Source organism: Microcaecilia unicolor, chromosome 12, assembly GCF_901765095.1.
Source record: "Microcaecilia unicolor chromosome 12, aMicUni1.1, whole genome shotgun sequence".
Lineage (NCBI taxonomy): Eukaryota > Metazoa > Chordata > Amphibia > Gymnophiona > Siphonopidae > Microcaecilia > Microcaecilia unicolor.
In genome coordinates this window covers 21,888,100-21,904,788 of record NC_044042.1, presented here as the reverse complement: position 1 = coordinate 21,904,788, position 16,689 = coordinate 21,888,100, and the positions used below count along the sequence as shown (strand labels likewise).

At 45.4% G+C, this 16,689-nt stretch overlaps 1 protein-coding gene across 1 annotated transcript in view; it reads left to right on the top strand.

The window, feature by feature from the left end:
• The window catches only part of UHRF1BP1 (UHRF1 binding protein 1), a 100,672-nt gene that overhangs the window by 77,375 nt on the left and 6,608 nt on the right, over nucleotides 1–16,689 (top strand). The window contains exons 15-16 of the mRNA XM_030220453.1: nucleotides 2,799–2,998; nucleotides 4,682–4,854. Coding sequence (XP_030076313.1) covers nucleotides 2,799–2,998; nucleotides 4,682–4,854 — 373 coding nt within the window. The remainder of the gene's footprint in view (nucleotides 1–2,798; nucleotides 2,999–4,681; nucleotides 4,855–16,689) is intronic.

Genomic DNA, 16,689 nt, shown 5'->3' with positions numbered 1-16,689 from the left:
GAAGAGAGCTGAGAGAAGGTACTATACATTATATTTTACATAGATCATAAGGTCAGAATTAAGATGTTCAGGTTGGGATGTGCTCAATTCCAGCAGTGTTTTAGAAAAGGCTCTGCTTTTTAAAAAATATCTGCAGAAATGTGTGTACGTGTTTGCTGGCACATACAACGGGAGTAGCCATTTTTTAGGCATGGGTAATTTGGTTTGTGTGTGGGTTATAGTGGTTGGCAAGGACTCAGGTTGGAGATGGGGGGGGGGGGATACATAGGGTTTGTATTGATTACTCATAATTGTATTGAATTATGCTTTATTGTAAATAGTGTTGGGGTTTTTGAAGAATCAGTACATAAAAATAAAATTCTAGAAGTGAATGGCATGAACCCGGCAGCTTCCATGTGAAAGTGATGCCTGCTTCCGTATGTTTACAAATCTACCGCCAATTAAGTACTGAAGTCATGGTTTTAATTTAGTTTGTCTGGAGGCAGAAATAAACCATGGGAGATTAAGGAGAATGACTCCCTTAGTCCCTTGAATGAAGCCCTGGCTGAAATGAGCACTGAAAAAATCTGTGCATGACTCTGAGTTGGTGTAAAACCCAACAGGGAATTTTGTCCCCCAAGACCTGTATTCCCTTTGTGAAATGGGGAATATATGTGTTGACTTTTGCCCCATCCGAGCCCCACCCAAACTCCATTCCCACCACACCCCTTTTAAATCTCTGCGTGGTGAATTGCTATTTAGACATATTAGTATTCTGTTCATGTATATGCTGCTATTTACACATGGACATAGTAACATAGTAGATGACAGCAGATAAAGACCTGTATGGTCCATCCAGTCTGCCTAACAAGATGAATTCATGGCATAAGGTATGATGTGGTACTACATATGCATACTTGATCTTGATTTGTCCTTGCCATTTTCAGGGCACAGTCTGTAGAAGTCTGCCCAGCACTGGCCTTGTTCTCCAACTTCTGAAGTTGTCATCGAAGTCCCACTCCAGCCCATCCAAATGTGTCCAGCCACGATGAGGGCACAGACCATAGAGGTCTGCCCAGCCACATTCAGGGCCTAGATGTGGGAGGTTCTGATATATTCCAGGCTGCTGATTAGGGAAGCAGCCCCGTGTCAAAGTATATTTGTTTTGTTTTGCAGTTGTTACATCTCTAGGTGAGAGTTTAGCTGTCTCAATGTTTTCTCTATTTAGAGGAGAAAATAACTATCCTGAGCATCTCAATTAATAATACAATCTCTTTATTTAAAAATGTTTTAAAAATCTTGTGACATATGACCATCTTATACAGAATGGACAACTGAATAAAAAACATTAAAAAAAAATTCTTGAAACAGGTTTCAGATATTTGTAATGAGGTGTCGTACAGTGTACAGCAGAATTTGTGCTAGATCTCTAAGGGCTCCTTTTACTATGCTGCAGTAAACACTAGTGTGCGTTTTACCGCAGAACACGCTGAGGCCTCCTGTGGTAAATTCTGAATATGCGCAAGCAAGCCATGCACTGTAAATAATTTTTTGGAATTTTTCTCGGAGGGAACGTTTCTGGAGGAGAGTGGGCGTGACGGTGCAAATCACTGCTGTGTGCTGATTAGCATGGGATTAGCACGTGAGCCCTTACCATCTAAAAAATGGGTGACGGTAAGGGCTATCATGCTAATTTTTGCTGACGGCCGCATGCTAAATGGCAGCATTAGCGCATGGCCATTAATTCAAAAAATGAAAAAGGGGCCATTTTCCGGCAGCAGTAAAAATGGCTTTAATGTGTGGGACGTGCTACACTTTTACTCAGGTTGGTAAAAGGACCTCCAAGTATTTATTCCTTACAAACTCTGACAGAGTTTTTTTTTTAATTATATTTATTGTTATTTAAAGATTTTACAAGCTTTCAATCTTGAACATGAAAATCAGGAAGAAAAATACAATTGAAGAAATCGGGTTTCCCCTTTTTAAGTAAGAAATAAATTTAGTTCCTTGTCTTAGACCACTATAAGAGGGAGGTATAGTCATACAAACTCAGAGGAAGAGTATACAAAAAGAAAAATTTTCCAGACAAAAAGTCTAGCACATAGCTCACCTATTTATATAAGACAGTCAGAGTCTTGACTGTAAATGGGACTCCCTCCCCTCTGATATTCAGCACTGTTTAACAGGCCAGAATGGCTGCTGGCTGGTTAAATAGGGCTTATCCAGCTATCCCCCACTAAATTTCCCCAGTTAGCAGCTAGCTGGTTATATCGCCCGATATAATCGGCTATCTGCTGATTTTTAAAGCCAGATTAGTGGCCATATTTCGCCGCTTGAAAACGTAGGATATCCTTGGTCAGTTTAAAGGTAACCGGCTAAGTCTGAATATCGACTTAGCCAGTTATCTTTAAACCAGCCAAAAATAAATCTGATATTCAATGCTGGTCAACGGAAATGATCTGGCATTGAATATCAAGGCTCTGGCCCCTCTGTGTTAAGATTTTGTTGAGACATGCGTTTAATGAAGTAAATGTGTTGACCTGACTTCCCCTTGTTGAAGGCTTTTCACCGAAACAAGGATCTCAGAAGAGAGAGTGGAATGTTCTGTTTTCAGTTTTAATTTTTATGAAATAAAATGTAATGTAAGGGTGTTTGGTCATTCACTCTGTATAAACTGGGCAGTGCCTGTTTCTAATCTTTGTCAGAATGTATTTGAGATCTTTTGGGGATAATTTGTTGTTTTCCGTTCTTTGGTTATTCTGCATCTCTGATTAGGGAATGGTTGCTTTTGCTTCTTTCTTTTGAATGTTTCCTTTTAGAGAGCCGGCATCTAAAGCGGAAGATGGGGTTGTAACTCCACTTAGCAGCGGCAACAAACTTCGGTTCTTCTCTATGATAAGAACCACTTCCCAGCAGTCTTTCGATAGCACCTCTTTGGATGGAAGCGTCAGCGGGCTGGAGGATAGAGTTTCCATAGACAGCGATGGCAGCGAAGGCTTTGTGATGCTTATGGACTCAGGTAGTAGGAGTGGCTACCATCAAGTTGTCATTTTCCTCACTTATCTTTTGGTTATCACAAAGATATATTTTCTCCCCTCCTCTGATTTGAACTGTGAGCGAAAAGAAATAAAGGATTGAGTTGGCTGGAAATTGGAACTTGCGAACAGCAAGGTTTCAACCCTGGTTATTATCCATGTGCACATCTATATATATAATTCTCACCACCAACGTTCTACGAGCCAGCCTGTGTCCGTAACTTTCTTCGCTGGGCTCCGAAGGCCCAGCTGACGTCACTGGATCCATTATGCCGTGATTCGCGACGTGGATGAATGACGTGATCAAGTTGGAATCAGTTTGTGTGCGTGCGTCTGATGTCGGACGCACGAATACAAACTGATTCCAACTTAATCATTTGTCCACAGCTCCACGCTGCACGGCCGACAACAGGACTTCGGCTGGCGGGGGTTGGGGTCCCCCGCCAGCACAGGTATGCGACGGCAGGGGATGGTTGGCGGCGGGAAGGGGGGATCGAGAGGGTCGCAGCAGGGGGGTCCAGGGGTCAGAAACTCCAAGGGGGGTCTAGAAATTGGAGGGAGGAAGGCAGGGAGGTGGGATCTGGAACTCGGAGACGGGGGGGGGGGGGGGTCCTGCAAATCGGAGGGAGGGAGGCTGGGAGGTGGGTCTGGAACTCGGAGAGCAGAAGGGAGGGCTCTGGAACTCGGAGGGGGGTCTGGAATTCGGATGGAGGGAGGGGGTCTGGAATTCGGAGGGGGGGGTCGAATTCGGAGGGAGGGGGGTCTGGAACTGGGGGGGGGGGTGAAGGGGCTCTAGAATTCGGAGGAGGGTCAAGAGGGGGAATGCACCACCTGTACTAAAACTAAAACAAAACGGGGGGACGACCCTGGAACTCGAAGGAACAGAGGGAGGGGGGACAACGACAACCCTGGAACACGGACGAAGGGGGGACACTGGAACTGGTTGAGGGGGGGGGGGACACTGGAAGTGGGTGGGAGGGTGGGGCCCCAGCCACACACTCTCTCTCTCACAGACACACACTTGCACACAGTCTCACTCAGTCATAGTCATTCTCACACTCCTACACCCTCCGAGGAAAACCTTGCTAGCGCCCGTTTCATTTGTGTCTGAAACGGGCCTTTTCTACTAGTCTTTCATATATATTCCTAATATTTAAAAATAAGTTCTACTTAACGTGGAAACTGTACTCCACATTTATTGTACTTACCTCATGCTTAGATTAGAAATGACTGAGTAGCTTTCAGGCAACAAACTCTTTAAGGAGTTTTTTTGGGGAAATTTAAACATCAATAGATCAGGTCAGGTTTGTAGGTGGATGTGATTGTCTGCGGGAAGGAATATTAAGTGTTTAGATCCTATACCTTGTACAGATCCCATAGTAGCTCAGCATCACAGCTGCTTGCCTCTGTTGTGGGTCCTTAGACCTTTGAAGCGCATGAACCTTCCGTTGTAGTGGGCGATGAGAAATCTCAGCACCATGACTGCAAGCTTCTGCTGTGGATATTTTGAGATCTCCTTAGCAATAGCTTGCGAAAAATCCTTATTTATCCCAAGAGATTTGAGCTTGATTACTGCATGCCTCTGTAATCCAAGGTCAGGGTCGTCTTAAGATCAGCTGCTATGTTGGAATGAGTTATACTTTTTTCTTTTTTTTTTTGCCTTGCAGAGTCCAGCTTTGAGCCTGGGGTATCTGGACAGTTGGTCTCCAATCATACCGGCACAAAAGATAGCCCGACAGGTCCCTCTGATGGGATGTATGGTGCAAAGCATGATAGGAGAGCTTCATCTGATTTGAACAGCTCAACTTCTCAGAGTGTGGATGATGTTGACCTCCCTATGGTTGGTTGTATTTCTTTTCATGATGTTTTTAACAGATTCTCTCTGAAGGTAGTGCCTCATCTTGACTTATGGCAGGAGACAGGATTATTTTCCCTTATATCTCAAACTGGATTTTCCTGATTATGAAGGATCACCCTTGATCTTCACGTGACCCTCGCACACCTGAGCCAGCATCATTGATTGTACCAAGATATATTTCTACAATGTTTGCGCTGTGGATTTTTGACCAGTTGGGTACTGAGCAGAAAGCCAACAATTTGCTTTTTCTTTTTCATCCTACTAGAATAGTCCAGACTGACGGGTTATGTCACCCTACCAATAGATGGAATCAGAGAATCTGAAACTGTTTCAGTGACATCATTCATATAGGGAGCAGTGCAGCCTGGAACATCTCAACATTTCTCTTTCTCCAGTAAATGGTTCAGGTTGGACTGGTGCAGCAATATTGGCCTCTCTGAAATAGGCCTGCCTCCCCAGAGTGCGGTCTATGGCCTGCAGCCCTTGAGGCTGAGATACAGCATGGGTTTTGCTCCTAGGGATCTAGAATTCTATAACGGCAATTCTTCGAGGATAAACAGGCCTATAAGTCTCACGTGGTTAAAGCAGTCCGTGTTGCCCAGTCCAGAGCTTGTAGCAAGCTTTTTGCGTGTGAGTTATGCTCCCACTGTGCATGCGCAAGTGCCTTCCCGCCTCGAAGTGAGAAGACCTTGTTTTCTTTGCTCTTCACATCTACCAGTTCGGATCTCAGAGCTATTCTTTTGGTGCCTTCCAGTAACTTCTCTTGGCCTTTATCACTCTGAAACACAGATTCTCAACCCAGTCCTCGGGACATATCCAGCTAGCCAGAGCTCCAGGATCTCCACAATGAATATGCATGAGGTACATTTGCATGGACCAACTCTCTTGCTTATTCATTGTTGCATCCCGAAGTGGAGTGGAGTGGCCTAGTGGTTAGGGTGGTGGACTTTGGTCCTGGGGAACTGAGGAACTGAGTTTGATTCCCACTTCAGGCACAGGCAGCTCCTTGTGACTCTGGGCAAGTCACTTAACTACTCTCCATTGCCCCATGTAAGCCGCATGGAGCCTGCCATGAGTGGGAAAGCACGGGGTACAAATGTAACAAAAATAAAATAGATACTATTGGAGATTCTAGATGGAATGTTGCTACTATTGGAGATTCTACATGGAATGTTGCTATTCCACTAGCAACATTCCATGTAGAAGGCTGCACAGGCTTCTGTTTCTGTGAGTCTGACGTCCTGCACATACGTGCAGGACGTCAGACTCACAGAAGCAGAAGCCTGCGCGGCCACATTGGTGATCTGCAAGGGCCGACTTCTACATGGAATGTTGCTAGTGGAATAGCAACAGTGGAGGAGTGGCCTAGTGGTTAGGGTGGTGGACTTTGGTCCTGGGGAACTGAGGAACTGAGTTTGATTCCCACTTCAGGCACAGGCAGCTCCTTGTGACTCTGGGCAAGTCACTTAACTACTCTCCATTGCCCCATGTAAGCCGCATGGAGCCTGCCATGAGTGGGAAAGCACGGGGTACAAATGTAACAAAAATAAAATAGATACTATTGGAGATTCTAGATGGAATGTTGCTACTATTGGAGATTCTACATGGAATGTTGCTATTCCACTAGCAACATTCCATGTAGAAGGCTGCACAGGCTTCTGTTTCTGTGAGTCTGACGTCCTGCACATACGTGCAGGACGTCAGACTCACAGAAGCAGAAGCCTGCGCGGCCACATTGGTGATCTGCAAGGGCCGACTTCTACATGGAATGTTGCTAGTGGAATAGCAACAGTGGAGGAGTGGCCTAGTGGTTAGGGTGGTGGACTTTGGTCCTGGGGAACTGAGGAACTGAGTTTGATTCCCACTTCAGGCACAGGCAGCTCCTTGTGACTCTGGGCAAGTCACTTAACTACTCTCCATTGCCCCATGTAAGCCGCATGGAGCCTGCCATGAGTGGGAAAGCACGGGGTACAAATGTAACAAAAATAAAATAGATACTATTGGAGATTCTAGATGGAATGTTGCTACTATTGGAGATTCTACATGGAATGTTGCTATTCCACTAGCAACATTCCATGTAGAAGGCTGCGCAGGCTTCTGTTTCTGTGAGTCTGACGTCCTGCACATACGTGCAGGACGTCAGACTCACAGAAGCAGAAGCCTGCGCGGCCACATTGGTGATCTGCAAGGGCCGACTTCTACATGGAATGTTGCTAGTGGAATAGCAACAGTGGAGGAGTGGCCTAGTGGTTAGGGTGGTGGACTTTGGTCCTGGGGAACTGAGGAACTGAGTTTGATTCCCACTTCAGGCACAGGCAGCTCCTTGTGACTCTGGGCAAGTCACTTAACTACTCTCCATTGCCCCATGTAAGCCGCATGGAGCCTGCCATGAGTGGGAAAGCACGGGGTACAAATGTAACAAAAATAAAATAGATACTATTGGAGATTCTAGATGGAATGTTGCTACTATTGGAGATTCTACATGGAATGTTGCTATTCCACTAGCAACATTCCATGTAGAAGGCTGCACAGGCTTCTGTTTCTGTGAGTCTGACGTCCTGCACATACGTGCAGGACGTCAGACTCACAGAAGCAGAAGCCTGCGCGGCCACATTGGTGATCTGCAAGGGCCGACTTCTACATGGAATGTTGCTAGTGGAATAGCAACAGTGGAGGAGTGGCCTAGTGGTTAGGGTGGTGGACTTTGGTCCTGGGGAACTGAGGAACTGAGTTCGATTCCCACTTCAGGCACAGGCAGCTCCTTGTGACTCTGGGCAAGTCACTTAACTACTCTCCATTGCCCCATGTAAGCCGCATGGAGCCTGCCATGAGTGGGAAAGCACGGGGTACAAATGTAACAAAAATAAAATAGATACTATTGGAGATTCTAGATGGAATGTTGCTACTATTGGAGATTCTACATGGAATGTTGCTATTCCACTAGCAACATTCCATGTAGAAGGCTGCACAGGCTTCTGTTTCTGTGAGTCTGACGTCCTGCACATACGTGCAGGACGTCAGACTCACAGAAGCAGAAGCCTGCGCGGCCACATTGGTGATCTGCAAGGGCCGACTTCTACATGGAATGTTGCTAGTGGAATAGCAACAGTGGAGGAGTGGCCTAGTGGTTAGGGTGGTGGACTTTGGTCCTGGGGAACTGAGGAACTGAGTTTGATTCCCACTTCAGGCACAGGCAGCTCCTTGTGACTCTGGGCAAGTCACTTAACTACTCTCCATTGCCCCATGTAAGCCGCATGGAGCCTGCCATGAGTGGGAAAGCACGGGGTACAAATGTAACAAAAATAAAATAGATACTATTGGAGATTCTAGATGGAATGTTGCTACTATTGGAGATCCTACATGGAATGTTGCTATTCCACTAGCAACATTCCATGTAGAAGGCTGCACAGGCTTCTGTTTCTGTGAGTCTGACGTCCTGCACATACGTGCAGGACGTCAGACTCACAGAAGCAGAAGCCTGCGCGGCCACATTGGTGATCTGCAAGGGCCGACTTCTACATGGAATGTTGCTAGTGGAATAGCAACAGTGGAGGAGTGGCCTAGTGGTTAGGGTGGTGGACTTTGGTCCTGGGGAACTGAGGAACTGAGTTTGATTCCCACTTCAGGCACAGGCAGCTCCTTGTGACTCTGGGCAAGTCACTTAACTACTCTCCATTGCCCCATGTAAGCCGCATGGAGCCTGCCATGAGTGGGAAAGCACGGGGTACAAATGTAACAAAAATAAAATAGATACTATTGGAGATTCTAGATGGAATGTTGCTACTATTGGAGATCCTACATGGAATGTTGCTACTATTGGAGATTCTACATGGAATGTTGCTACTACTGGAGATTCTACATGGAATGTTGCTATTCCAGTAGCAACATTCCATGTAGAAGGCTGCGCAGGCTTCTGTTTCTGTGAGTCTGACGTCCTGCACGTACGTGCAGGACATCAGACTCACAGAAGCAGAAGCCTGCGCGGCCACATTGGTGATCTGCAAGGGCCGACTTCTACATGGAATGTTGCTAGTGGAATAGCAACAGTGGAGGAGTGGCCTAGTGGTTAGGGTGGTGGACTTTGGTCCTGGGGAACTGAGGAACTGAGTTTGATTCCCACTTCAGGCACAGGCAGCTCCTTGTGACTCTGGGCAAGTCACTTAACTACTCTCCATTGCCCCATGTAAGCCGCATGGAGCCTGCCATGAGTGGGAAAGCACGGGGTACAAATGTAACAAAAATAAAATAGATACTATTGGAGATTCTAGATGGAATGTTGCTACTATTGGAGATTCTACATGGAATGTTGCTATTCCACTAGCAACATTCCATGTAGAAGGCTGCACAGGCTTCTGTTTCTGTGAGTCTGACGTCCTGCACATACGTGCAGGACGTCAGACTCACAGAAGCAGAAGCCTGCGCGGCCACATTGGTGATCTGCAAGGGCCGACTTCTACATGGAATGTTGCTAGTGGAATAGCAACAGTGGAGGAGTGGCCTAGTGGTTAGGGTGGTGGACTTTGGTCCTGGGGAACTGAGGAACTGAGTTCGATTCCCACTTCAGGCACAGGCAGCTCCTTGTGACTCTGGGCAAGTCACTTAACTACTCTCCATTGCCCCATGTAAGCCGCATGGAGCCTGCCATGAGTGGGAAAGCACGGGGTACAAATGTAACAAAAATAAAATAGATACTATTGGAGATTCTAGATGGAATGTTGCTACTATTGGAGATTCTACATGGAATGTTGCTATTCCACTAGCAACATTCCATGTAGAAGGCTGCACAGGCTTCTGTTTCTGTGAGTCTGACGTCCTGCACATACGTGCAGGACGTCAGACTCACAGAAGCAGAAGCCTGCGCGGCCACATTGGTGATCTGCAAGGGCCGACTTCTACATGGAATGTTGCTAGTGGAATAGCAACAGTGGAGGAGTGGCCTAGTGGTTAGGGTGGTGGACTTTGGTCCTGGGGAACTGAGGAACTGAGTTCGATTCCCACTTCAGGCACAGGCAGCTCCTTGTGACTCTGGGCAAGTCACTTAACTACTCTCCATTGCCCCATGTAAGCCGCATGGAGCCTGCCATGAGTGGGAAAGCACGGGGTACAAATGTAACAAAAATAAAATAGATACTATTGGAGATTCTAGATGGAATGTTGCTACTATTGGAGATTCTACATGGAATGTTGCTATTCCACTAGCAACATTCCATGTAGAAGGCTGCACAGGCTTCTGTTTCTGTGAGTCTGACGTCCTGCACATACGTGCAGGACGTCAGACTCACAGAAGCAGAAGCCTGCGCGGCCACATTGGTGATCTGCAAGGGCCGACTTCTACATGGAATGTTGCTAGTGGAATAGCAACAGTGGAGGAGTGGCCTAGTGGTTAGGGTGGTGGACTTTGGTCCTGGGGAACTGAGGAACTGAGTTTGATTCCCACTTCAGGCACAGGCAGCTCCTTGTGACTCTGGGCAAGTCACTTAACTACTCTCCATTGCCCCATGTAAGCCGCATGGAGCCTGCCATGAGTGGGAAAGCACGGGGTACAAATGTAACAAAAATAAAATAGATACTATTGGAGATTCTAGATGGAATGTTGCTACTATTGGAGATTCTACATGGAATGTTGCTATTCCACTAGCAACATTCCATGTAGAAGGCTGCACAGGCTTCTGTTTCTGTGAGTCTGACGTCCTGCACATACGTGCAGGACGTCAGACTCACAGAAGCAGAAGCCTGCGCGGCCACATTGGTGATCTGCAAGGGCCGACTTCTACATGGAATGTTGCTAGTGGAATAGCAACAGTGGAGGAGTGGCCTAGTGGTTAGGGTGGTGGACTTTGGTCCTGGGGAACTGAGGAACTGAGTTTGATTCCCACTTCAGGCACAGGCAGCTCCTTGTGACTCTGGGCAAGTCACTTAACTACTCTCCATTGCCCCATGTAAGCCGCATGGAGCCTGCCATGAGTGGGAAAGCACGGGGTACAAATGTAACAAAAATAAAATAGATACTATTGGAGATTCTACATGGAATGTTGCTACTATTGGAGATTCTCCATGGAATGTTGCTACTACTGGAGATTCTACATGGAATGTTGCTAGTGGAATAGCAACAGTGGAGGAGTGGCCTAGTGGTTAGGGTGGTGGACTTTGGTCCTGGGGAACTGAGGAACTGAGTTCGATTCCCACTTCAGGCACAGGCAGCTCCTTGTGACTCTGGGCAAGTCACTTAACTACTCTCCATTGCCCCATGTAAGCCGCATGGAGCCTGCCATGAGTGGGAAAGCACGGGGTACAAATGTAATAAAAAAATTGTTGCATCCCGAAAACCTGACTGGCTAGGTGCGTCCCGAGAACCGGGTTGAAACCCAGTGCTCTGAAGTAATCATCAAACAGTGGTCACAGAACTGACAGCTGACAAACCTTTGCAGCTCCAGCCTTCTAATACTGAGGGAATGCAAATCGCAAAGACAGGAAATTAACCCAGATCTTCACCCCTGTGAGAGACTGAGCTACCTTGAGTCCCCTCTCCCAAAGCACAGCTTCTTAGAGACTGCAAATTGCCCAATTTTAAATGATGCCTATAAAGAACAGAGATGCCAAACTACCCAGTTCCAGGCTGGAGACTTGTTGGCCAGTCCAGGTTTGGAATTGACATCAAAAGCAGTGTGGGATTTGTAGTGCCTGATCCTGCTCATTGAAATCAGTGTTGCAAGTCACGTAGGGGACCTTTTACAAAGGTGCTCTAGCGTTTCCTTGTATTCAGGATTTTTCTTGGCAGTTTCTTACGTTACCAGGGGGCGAGAGAATCTGGGCTGGGCTATCATCTGCATAAATTATTATTTTGAGTTCCTCTTCTACTACTCTAATGTCTCTCCTCTATCTTATTTTTTCAGCCGGGACCTCCAGCATTAGCACCAATAATGGAGATGGAGAATACCCCTGCCTTGTTCCGTGCCTTAATGCAGAGGGCTCCAAATACACTCCATTAACTTGTATAACAACCCTATGGCTCTTACACATCTCTTGAATTCATCCAGTAAAATGGTCACCAAAACCATTTTTTGTATTGTCTTAAACATAAACTGCCACCTCACCCTATTGAATGCCACACTGCAGAAATGTCAAAAATGATTACAGTATATCCAACTATCAACAATTTAGTGTGTAGCTTTAAAATACAGCTTCCAAACCACTATCCCTTCATGATTTAAATGACCTCAGCGATGTCCGTTGCCATTATATTTATTGTAATGGCGACGTTAAACAACATCAATCATCTTCATAGGTCAACTAGAAATTATTTCCAGGACTTTTATATATATATATATATATTTTTTTTTTTTTTTCAACTTAGCTTTTAAATGTCCTCAAACTCAGGACTAAATTGTTGATAGTTGGATATACTGTAATCATTTTTGACTTTTTGTTTGTTATCCAACAACTAGCTATAAAAACAATATCCGATTGTGTGGGTTTAACACTGCAGAAATGGACAGGTGCAGGTGGATGTTTTTTCAGCAGACACACTTTGGATCTCAGCAAATGAGAGTTGAGCCCCCTCAGCTCTGGAGTGCTGTGAGATTCCTCTTTTTAACCTGATGGCTTCCTGAAGGAATGCAAGGTATCCATGATTCTTCAGCTGCAGGAAAGAGTGGTGCTCTTCAGGAATCACTTGATCAGTTGGGGTCTCTAGAAAGTGGCAAAACCTCTCTTTCTGGTGATCCTGATGGCCCAGGACTGGCCTTTGCACCCGTGGTACACAGATCTGATCTGCTTATAGGCAGGGTTCTCAGTCCAGTTTCCATGGGAGTCTGGCCTCCTAAGGCACAGACCAGTTCTGATGGATGATCCAGATCCTTTCTGAGTTACAGCTTGGCCCTCAAGAGGTGCCTGAAATGTTGAGGCTACTTGCCTCAGTTGTGCAGAGCAGGAGTTTTCTCTGACACACATACTTGCCCTTGGTTCTGGCCTTTTTGCCTCAAGGTTTTGACTTAAGGCTTTAGTCCTTAATTCTCTGAAGGTTTAGGTGGTAGCCCTGTTATGCTTCTGAAGGCAGGATTAGTGGCCTCTCCCTGGCAGCACAGACTGATTATAAATCAATTTTTTGCAGATAGTCCCTCCTTGAGACCTTAACTTGGTCCTTAGGGCCCTAGCCAGTCTGCCCTTTGAGCCTTTGAACCATGCCACACTGAAAGACCTGTCCCTGAAGACAGCCCTTTTGGTTGCTATATGTTTGGCAAGGAGGGTTTCCAAGCTGCAGGCCCTTTCTCGTAGAGTTTTATCTGTTGTTTTCAGCCGATTCTGTTTCCATTTGAACTGTGCCTGCCTTCCTTGTGAAAGTTGTTTTTGTCTTGCATGTGAATCAGGAGGTCGTGCTCCTGGCATTCAAAGAGAGTGTAATTGGGATCTGCCCACACTTATAATAAGCTGAATGTCCACAGAGTGCTCCTGCATTACTTGAAGACAGCAAATTCATTTCAGAAGTCAAACAACCTTTTTGTTTTGTTTTAGGGGCCTCATAAAGTTGAAGCAGCCATGAGGTCTTTGCTTGCCCATTGGATTAAAACAGTAATAGAAGCAACTAATATCCTCAGCCACAAAGTAGTCCCAGTAGGGTTGAGAGCCCATTCTTCAAGATCTCGGGTGATTTCCTGAGTGAAATCTCAGGCAATCAATCCTGAGGACATCTGCAGGGTGGCAACATGATTATTGCTGCATTCCTTCAAGAAGCAGTTCCCAACAGGCCAGAGGCAATAATGCCTTTGGCTGAGAGGTTTTTTTTGGGGGGGAGAGGGGTTCTTGTGTTACACCTTGAGGGATAAAGCTTTTGTACATCTGGTCAGATTAGATCAGTCCACAACCCTCCTGGGATGAAGGCTACATTTTGGTAGTCTTCTCCTCTGATTGCTCTTCCAGGTCCTCATACAGAGTTGGTTTTATTGCTTTGCAGATGGTCTGCAGTTGGTGGTGGATTTAATATGTAACACAGTGAATGACAGCAGATAGAGATCTGAACGTTCCACCCAGTCTGCCCAACAAGGCCGAATAAATATGCATACTTGATACTGATCTGTCTTTGCAATTTTATATGGTTTCTTTGGTTAATGGTTGGTTCTGGCCTGTGCTTACTGAGATGTTCCAGACTGCTTCCTATATGGATATCACATCACTGAATCAGTGTGCTGGTATGGCGACATAGTCCATCACTCTGGACTGGTCTGGCAGACATTGAGGACAAAAAATAATCAGGTAGTATCAAATTTCACCACTTCCCTGCAGTTTAACCACAGAAGTGAAACGTGGGCACCTTTTTGAGGGTCCCATGGTGAACACTTAATCCAGATGAACTTTAAGATTTAATTGGGAAGGAAGGCGTAAAGGAGATAAAACAAGGGCGCCTATCTACAGATGCCTAGTTTAAGTACGTACTTGTATTTTAGGCACGAGTACTTACACCAGCTCCAGAATGATGTGTTTGCACTAAATGCCAAAGATACACACATACTTATAGTATTCTATATGTAAAATTTGCACATATTTAGAGAATAGCACTTAGGTGGCTTTTTGGGATTCATGCGTATATGCGCACTCGTAAGCATGTATATGCCACTATTCTAATCATTTACATGTGTAATAGGCCTGTAAATGTTATCGCCCGCTTTATAGATTTGCTTCCACAGGGCTAGAGTTACTGAAGTACAATACTGTGTAACACGCATTTAATAACTAGGCCCCATTACACAAATATTTGCAGTAAAAAAAAAAAAAAAACTCTGGCCCATAGTTTTATTTATTGTAAGTTGAGAGTTAGTATATTTAATGATTTTGAGTTGAGATCTACTTTTATTCATTTTCAAGAAAATTACAAACCACCTAAACAACAATAGTAACATAGTAGATGACAGCAGATAAAGACCTGCATGGTCCATCCAGTCTGCCCATGACAAACTCATATGTGTATACCTTACCTTGAATTTGTACCTGTCCTTTTCAGGGCACAGACCATATAAGTCTGCCCAGCAGTATTTCTCGCCTCCCAACCACCAGTCCCGCCTCCCATCACCGGCTCTGGTACAGACCGTATAAGTCTGCCCTCCCCTATCCTCGCCTCCCAACCACCACCCTCCTCTTCCCCCCAACTGCTCCGCCACCCAATTTCAGCTAAGCTTCTGAGGATCCATTCCTTCTGCACAGGATTCCTCTATGCATATCCCACGCATGTTTGAACTCCGTTACCGTTTTCATCTCCACCACCTCCCGCGGGAGGGCATTCCAAGCGTCCACCACCCTCTCCGTGAAAAAATACTTTCTGGCATCTTTCCTGAGTCTGCCCCCCTTCAATCTCATTTCATGCCCTCTCGTTCTACCGCCTTCCCATCTCCGGAAAAGGTGCGTTTGCGGATTTATACCTTTCAAATATTTGAACGTCTGTATCATATCACCCCTGTTCCTCCTTTCCTCCAGGGTGTACATGTTCAGGTCAGCAAGCCTTTCTTTATATGTCTTGGAACGTAAATCCCATACCATCCTCGTAGCTCGTAGAACAGCCAAGTACCGTGATACAGTCTTCATAAAGTATTATTGTCCAGACTTATGGTTATCTAACACTTCCCATTTATTGTGATTACTTTTACTCATAACAGTCCCATCCTCTGCCTTCTTTTTATATCTATAATATAAACATACAGTATTCCATCACAAACCTTTAATAGCAAAGAATTATTCTTCCAGTTCGTCACAACCAGCTGAAAGGCAACAGTCATGAAAAAATCAAACAGCCGATCCTGATCTTTTGGCAGTGAACTTTCCAGACCCACTGATTTCCAAATCAAAACACGATAAGTGAAATCCTCAGTGATGGGCAATAGCTATATGATTTTATTCCACATAGCCCTCCAGAAGGGCTGTACATGAGGAGAAGAATGTAAAACATGTTCATATGTTCCAGTGGCTGCTTGACATGACCAACAGCAATTACTAATAGCTGTACTCAACCAGGAGAGTTTGTATGGCATCCAGTATGCCTTGTGCAGTATCATGAATGCCGATTGTCACATTGATGCAGATAAGGATGCTGTATGGGCGTTCCGCCATTTAGAAACATCAAGCTCCTTTGCAAACTCTCTTTCACTCCCAGCCATGCTGCAATATGACAGATGACGTTTAATGTGAGCAAGTGCAAAGTGATGCATGTGGGGAAAAAAAGAACCTGAATTATAGCTTCGTCATGCAAGGTTCCATGTTAGGAGTTACAGACCAAGAAAGGGACCTGGGTGTTTTTGTCGATAATACACTGAAACCTTCTGCTCAGTGTGCTGCTGCGGCTTGGAAAGCGAATAGAATGTTGGGTATTGTTAGGAAAGGTATGGAAAACAGGTGTGAGGATGTTACAATGCCGTTATATTGCTCCATGGTGTGACCGCACCTTGAGTATTGTGTTCAATTCTGGTCGCTGCATCTCAAGAAAGATATAGTGGAATTGGAAAAGGTGCAGCGAAGGGCGACTAAAATGATAGCGGGGATGGGACGACTTCCCTATGAAGAAAGACTAAGGAGGCTAGGGCTTTTCAGCTTGGAGAAGAGACGGCTGAGGGGAGACATGATAGAGGTATATAAAATAATGATTGGAGTGGAACAGGTGGATGTAAAGCGTCTGTTCACGCTTTCCAAAAATACTAGGACTAGGGGGCATGCGATGAAACTACAGTGTAGTAAATTTAAAACAAATCGGAGAAAATGTTTCTTCACCCAACGCGTAATTAAACTCTGGAATTCGTTGCCGGAGAACGTGGTGAAGGCGGTTAGCTTGGTAGAGTT